The sequence below is a fragment of the Oreochromis aureus genome, linkage group 22 (genome assembly GCF_013358895.1).
Source record: "Oreochromis aureus strain Israel breed Guangdong linkage group 22, ZZ_aureus, whole genome shotgun sequence".
Lineage (NCBI taxonomy): Eukaryota > Metazoa > Chordata > Actinopteri > Cichliformes > Cichlidae > Oreochromis > Oreochromis aureus.
Window position 1 is genome coordinate 3514918 of NC_052962.1, and position 7377 is coordinate 3522294.

General features: G+C 38.9%; 1 protein-coding gene across 1 annotated transcript; it reads left to right on the forward strand.

The window, feature by feature from the left end:
* Positions 1-806: 806 nt before the first annotated feature.
* Positions 807-5257, forward strand: LOC120435853. The gene is made up of 8 exons (XM_039605994.1): positions 807-923; positions 2514-2830; positions 2926-3318; positions 3399-3618; positions 3748-3959; positions 4072-4219; positions 4298-4407; positions 4744-5257. Exons 2-8 carry the CDS (start codon positions 2732-2734, stop codon positions 5053-5055), a joined length of 1494 nt encoding a protein of 497 aa, XP_039461928.1. The 5' UTR covers positions 807-923; positions 2514-2731; the 3' UTR covers positions 5056-5257.
* The last annotated feature ends 2120 nt before the right edge of the window (positions 5258-7377 follow it).

The window sequence follows — 7377 nt, forward strand, 5'->3', positions numbered from 1 at the left end:
CACAAAGACGAAGCAAATCACACACCTCCAACAGGCCATTGTAGTAGACTAAAGTTAAGCAGAAAATATGTTGCAGAGTGGAGCTGTTGCCGCGCTAGTTTGGGAAATACCAAGTTCATGGGGGGAGGGGGGTATTACAAACTGTAGCTGTAAAAACAAAAAATGGTCACAAATAAGGTAAAATGAAATAACACCTATGTTGGGGGAAATCTCCCAAATAGAAGGCTGCCAAAGTAAAACACAGACACAGTGAGACAATATAATCAATCACATGTACATGGGTGAACTCTTGAGAGAGAGTCACACAGTACTCTTCTTTATTGCAGGTTATATAGGCACGTAGGTTACTCAACAGGGCGGAGGCAGTCTCCGCCTGTTCTCAGAATATAGATTGCAAATGCATATCTTGCTAAAGAATATAGATTGCTTAACAGACAAATGCATATCTTGCTAAAATGTTCTGTTCATACTATACTAAACATCTGCTTATGTGGAACTTTCAGTTCCTCTTTACACAGGAACTTGTCTTCACAGGCATATGATAAGCATAGGCAAGGCTTCATGTTTATCAGGATGAATCGTCATTCAGAGTTTACACAATCACAAGCAAAGCATATCATTCAGAGGTTTACACAGTTACAAGCAAAGCATATTTGAATAATAAACAAAATCTTTTCACAACCTATAAGAGTTTATTTTATATCAATGAAGAAGAAATTTACCTATCTGTAAATTTCTTCTTCATTGTGTTTTATGAACGTACAAACCACTAAATTGTATATAGAAGCAAATTGAGATGTCCACCCCCTTCATGTTCCATGTTAGTTGTTACCTAACTCCGTTTGAATTTGGAGTCACAGGAATCTTCTGCACCTGGGCGTTGAAAGAAAAACTGTAAGAGAAAACTTCTTCAAGAAAGAGAGGTAAGCAATTTTAATTTTTCGAATGTAAGTAGTGTGTAGTCTAATCACTGTTTTAAAGTCAAGCGGACAGAATAATAAATTTAATTTGAGCGCGGGAAGGAGTAATGTAGCATGCTAACGGATGCTAGCGTTAGCTTAGCAGCCCTCGCATGTGGTTCAGAGAACATTTAGTGAAGTATCTACTGTAATGTTGTGAGAATTCCTAGCTATTCTATTTATAAGGGGCAATGTTAGCCGTTTGTATTAACTTAAGTTAATAGGCACACTGAGAATTTCTTTCAATTAGCAAGAGAGCTAATTAACCACATTCAGGGTTTTCCAATTGTCTTTGACTGATTTACTAGCTGCTTGAATTCCCTCACAAGGTGCGGGTTTAAATTAATATTTTGATATTAATTGGATTTATTAAAGTGGGCTCAAAACAGTGTTATTCAGGAATCAGGCTGGTTGGTAAAACAAGCGCTGTGTATCGATTCAAAATTGAAACAGAAGATGGCCGCACTGCATGTACAAGGATGCCAGCTGCCGTTAAACCCCGAAGAAGAAAAACCTGTATCCCAGAATTCATAGCGCGGCCTAGCTCAGTTTCCAAAAATGGTGGCAGCTAGTTAGTTTTAAAATTTCTCTTATTACTCTTTCTAGGTCACAAAATAAACGTTTAACATATTTTCAGGCGGGAATGTAGCCGTGTAAACTTCAAATATCTGGACAATTTATCAAGACACCACATATTTTCAAAAGCGCTCCGACATTTTTGGAGACGTCTGTTACCCACTAGCTCGATAGCTAGCCGGGATTTAACGCTCACTAGAGCCTGTGAGAACACCGGACTCCGGGCAAACCATTTTTAAAACCACCGCCATCTTTCACTACTCAGGTGAAACATGATATATAAGTCACTTAAATAACTTAAAGATGTTATTGTTTGGCTTTTTTCAGTATTTTATTTGTTCCTGAGTAAATCAGTTTGGCTGAGATTAAAGTTATAGTTTTTACACAGCTGAATAAATGTCAAGCAGACAACTGATTATTAGAAGTGTGAGATGCTCGAGAATATACTCCGGTGTCCTGTTATATTTTAGATAGCAAGGAGCAATCTGCAAATTTCTTTAAAATGTAATAAACTATCATCTTGTCTTTATTTTTAGTTAGCACATACCTTAAACACTTAAAGCTGTAAGCTAATGATAGTTATATAAGAGCAAATGCTGCTGGTGCAATAAGCTGTACGTTTTACGTCCAATGGATGCATGATCTGATTAGTCGACTAATCGCAAAAATAACCCGTTACTAGTCGACTATCAAAATAATCGTTTGTGGCAGCCCTAGTCAGCATAATCTTATTGATGAAATTCAATGACACAAATCTGGGTGAGTAAAAGTTCACCGGGCAATATTCTATAACCCTTTCAGACCTCAGCCTGGCTGTCTGGACATTTCTTTTATATTATAGCTTTAAAAAGGGTAAAAATGTTGAACAATCAAAACGATTTTTTGACGTGAATCAATTTGATTCTCATGGGACTCAATTAAGATTCAACTTTTCAAATGTTTTTAACATAACACTAATTGTAAACATTTGTCTTTCAGGTGACTGAGCAATGGAGAAGCTGGATGATGTAACAGTATCTGTCCTTAAAGGTTATATTTGATAATACATTTGTGTGTGTGTGTGTGTGTACGTATGTATGTATGTATGTATGTATATATATATATATATAAATCTAACAGTTTTGTTTGTGCAGTTATGTGCTTGCACAGTTTAACTGGTGTTTGTCTTTTTGTGAGCTGCAAGCATTGATGAGCGCATGCTTTTAACATTGACCCGTGATGATCTGAGGGACCTTTTTTCTGGGCCTGAGCACTTTCTCAGAAGAAAACGTGTGTGGTCAATAATTCATCCTGAGGTATTATGTAAAAAATATTTAGTTCAACTAATCTCCAGAAAGTATGCTTTTATTTTAGCAGTACTTGACATTTTTATTTTCTCACCCTAAACCAGGAAGACCATCCGCTACCACAGAAACCTGAAACAACTTCTTCACCCAGGGTAGTTGCAACAGGCCCTCCAACCGCTGATGCTAATGTTGGCCAGCTGAAAATCTTGCAGCTCCCCAGTCCTCCGGAATATGTTGTGTACACCGACAGTGAGTTGGAGCAATGCCGAAAGAGTTACCTGGAGTTGGCCCGCTCCAGCAGGGAACAGGGATGCGTCATGTCAAAAGAACTGAGATGCAGATTGGTGAGAAATACAATCACAAGTATGGTGTCCCGTTTGAGAGCAAGCCAAGGCCAAATGGAGCGATACCCCTCTAAGACCGAAATCACTGCAATGGCTAAAAAAGTTGTGGAATATTATCCTATGCTGCAGGATAATGATGCAAGCGTAAAACACGTAAGTTTTTGTATTTGTGTGTCATATATAAATCATTTTGCTTTGTTCAGGGAGCATGATATATATGTATTTTTCACCAGGAGAGCATTAATGCCAAGTTACAAAAAAGGCTGCAAAATATGAAAACCCCAGTAAAAAGGCAAGGACCAACACCGGAGAGGGGACGGCCCAAGAGAAGGCTCACTGACCTCTCCCCAAGGGATGAAGAAGCTGATGATGAAGATGCTGATCGCAGTTCTTCCAGTAGTGCATCTACTCTGTTATCACCTGTCAGAAATTCTGACGATGCCTCCACTTCATGTGAGTACATACATGTAATTTTTTGTAAAATGGTTATCAACACACAGCCAGTAGTAGCTAATGTTTTGTGGAAGTCTACTTCAGTAACAATGAAAAACCAAAATGCTCTTGTACTTCTCTCTATCTTAGCTGACAAGGATAGTTGGCAAATACAAGCAAGACATTACAAAACATTACAAGAAATGTGCAAGAAGGCAAAACCAAACCAAGAAGATGTGTCCCAGCTATTAGACCTCGAGTTTGAAGCCAGAAGAGCCTTCATTGACTCAGACACCATGAAAGAGGAGAACAGAGCTCACCTCATCTTGGATGCATATCCATGCTTTAAAGAATTGCATCATGTAAGTTTTTGGAAGAGTTAATCAATAATCACTTTAATTTCAAATATATTTGGTGTGGTAGTAAAGTTATTTTGATTTTATTTGTTTCCTTATGTTTTTAAACCTATTGTAGGCGTTGGGTGAGCTTCGCAGAATTTTGGATCCCCACAACAACAAGTTCATCAGTCAAATAAAACTGAGATGGGAAGAATTCTGCTCCAGGGTAGAGTTCTACGGTGTGTCAAAGAAGGCAATGAATCCACCAATGACCATGGACAAAAGTAAGTTTTACCATTTGAATACAAAGTTCTCATCCTTTAAAATTTATGTTTATGAAGGTTTGTTTCTGCTTTGTCCAGCTGAAGCCCACCTTGCACTGATGAAGGCTCTTCCAACGCTCTTTCCCACACCTGCCCATCCACCAAAAAAGATGGGGAATGCTTCTGAAGAATTTCTACATGTCCTGAAGGTAAGTTTTGTAAAATTTGCTTATAAAGATCTACAGAAAATTTGGCAAACGAAATATTTCGGTCAAACATGACTCAAAAATGCTTTTTCGGTTTCAGCCGAAAGACTTAAATCTATAATTTATTGTTTTCATTAATTTATAACGTATTTAATGTACACGAGTGTGGTCACATAAGGAGTCGCTTGACACTGATAAACCATAGGTCAAAACTACTATAAAATGTGTGTAACCAACAAAAAACAAGATAATGACGTCTCCGACGTTATGACCAAATCCCAGCAAAAAAACATACAATTAACATAAGATGTTAACTGTCATGTCTTTTGTGTCTTGCAGCCTACAGAAGATCCAGATGCTGTCCTCCAGAAACGAAGCTTGTCATGTCCAGTAGTGATGTTCAATGGCTGCAAGTGTGTCATTGCTGTTGGTAATTTACCAGTTACAACATTTGACAAAGAAAAACTTGGTGAGGCTATGATATATGTGATGGCATACTTTTATGCACTCCATCTGACTTACCCCAAATGCGTGGCAACCCTGCTGTCTGTCATTCAGACAGAAGTTCTCCAGGATGCCATTCATGAGAGTGACACTACATCATCTTACAGAAAAGCCCTGGAAGAATGGCATGCATTTATTGGAAAGTAGTGTGTAAATTTTAGATAAGATTATGAGAGGGCACTTCTGTTTTGTTTTTTGTTTTTTCAATCTGGGTCTTATTTCTAAAATGGAAAATGTTCATTTACTCACCCAGACAAGTTTTGTGATATTCGGTGTCATTCGGAAGAAATTTGAATCTTTGTGGTCTTCCTATGTCACTCGTCAATTTTAATGGGGCAATGGCGAAACCTCTAAGACTGTTGAAATGTTGAAACCACTTAAACAAACTCATAATGTTGGACCTGTACTGTTCAATTGTATCTTTATTATCTACAGGTTATTGTTAAAGTGGACAAATAAAGATGGACACTTTTGCTCTGTTTCAGTTTTGTTTTGTCCTTAATCAGCAATATAATCTTAAAGTAGTGTTTAGCTAAATTTAAAAAGAATATCTTTAAAATGATTTAATGTACTAGTTTTTAGATTATTTGCTTTGATTTGTTCGTTAGAATAAGTGTTTTATACCTATTTTCAGATTTAATTTCTTCAACATTTTACTTAGAACAAGTGGTTAAAGCTTATGTTTAGGTTTCAAGCCATGATTGGTTGCCTGGAATAAGTGTAAAAGACTTATCTTTAGCTTTATTATCTTTATTTGTGGGCTACAATAAGTGGTTAAAGCTTATTTTAAGTTTCAATGTTCTGATTTGTTGCCTGGAATAAGTGTAAAAGACTTACTTTTAGCTTTATTTAAATCTAGATATTGTTCTTATTTCAAGAAATCTTATTAAGAAAAAAACACTTACCCCATGGGCAGATAATTTCACTTGTTTTAAGCAAATCTTCACCAAAAATAAGTGTATTTTTCTAGTATTAAGGAGGTGGGTTTTTGCAGTGGATCGTTGAGTGCGAGAGGAACTGACCTGAAAGACAGGATCATGACCAAGCTTGAAACCTGGATCCCCGAAGCCGGTTACCAAGACTACATGAAGTACCCTCAGAAGGTCTGCTAGATGATGTTAATGCAGCACTACGGACGTTACCTACAGCCACCATTACCGAGACTAACAAGCTGATCTACAATATGGCAGCAGTGAGATGCTTGGCTACAGGTTGAACAGCCACAAGGGGCAGTACTCTCCATGGAGAAGGAGGCTAGAGGCTAAGATCAAGGAAGCACGGAGGGAGGTTAGCCAACTATCGGAGTTGCAGAAAGGTGCGATGAAGAAGGTGCATAAGAAATACAGGAAGCTGTCCATACCTGAGGCCTTGGAAACTGCCAAGCAAAGACTCACAGCCTTGGCCAGCCGCTTGAAGAGGTACACCAGACAGACAGAAGGCAGGAGAATAAACCAGCTGTTCTCCACAGAACCAGCCAAGGTGTACTCTCAGTGGCAGGGGAATAATATGAGAACAGCACCACTAAGGCTGGAGACAGAACAATACTGGAAGAGCATTTGGGAGAAGGATGCAACCCATAACGGCTCAGTGGCTAGTGGATCTGAGACCACAGCAACCTTGGAGGTCCAGAGGTGTGGATCAGTGAATCGATGTCTCGTTCACTCTTGGCATACAGCAATGACATCAGAATGTCGTTCGGACTGGAGAAGTGTAGTCGGATGATAATAAAGAGAGGGAAGGTAGTCAAAACTCAGGGGCTCGAACTACCAGAAGGCAACATTGCAGACATAGAGGACAGCTACAAGTACCTGGGCATCCCACAGGCAAATGGAAACCACGAAGAGGCCGCTAGGAAAGCTGCAACCACCAAATACCTGCAGAGGGTCAGGCAAGTCCTGAGGAGTCAGCTGAACGGTAAGAACAAGATCCAGGCTATCAACACCTACGCCCTGCCCATGATCAGGTTCCCCCTGCTGGGATAATAGGCTGGCCAAAGGAGGAGATAGAAGCCACTGACATCAAGACAAGAGTTTTTAATGATATCTTACTAACTGCTGACTCTGGGAAGTCTGTCTTACTTGTGCTTTTGGATCTCACAGCAGCTTTTGATACAGTAGATCACAATATTTTGATTTATCGTCTAGAACATCATGTTGGAATTAGAGGCACTGCCTTGGAGTGGTTTAAGTCATACCTCTCTGATAGAAGTTTTTCTGTCTCACTTGGTAAATTTCATTCATCTTCCGCCCCCCTCCCATGTGGTGTACCTCAAGGATCCATCCTTGGGCTCCTTCTTTTTAGTATTTATTTACTTCCCCTTGGCCATATTATTAAAAAACATAAAGTCTCATTTCATTTTCATGCAGATGATTGTCAAATTTATCTACCGCTGAAACACAATGACCTTAACCCCCTCAGGCCTATTTTAGAATGTCTTAAGGATATCAGAGCATGGCTGGCTCTGAATTT

Coding starts and splice junctions, on each gene's coding strand:
- LOC120435853 (XM_039605994.1), top strand. CDS start 2,732: ATGCTTTTAACATTGACCCGTGATGATCTGAGGGACCTTTTTTCTGGG. Junction 3,319..3,398: donor ATGATGCAAGCGTAAAACAC/GTAAGTTTTTGT, acceptor ATTTTTCACCAG/GAGAGCATTAATGCCAAGTT. Junction 4,220..4,297: donor ACCAATGACCATGGACAAAA/GTAAGTTTTACC, acceptor TGCTTTGTCCAG/CTGAAGCCCACCTTGCACTG.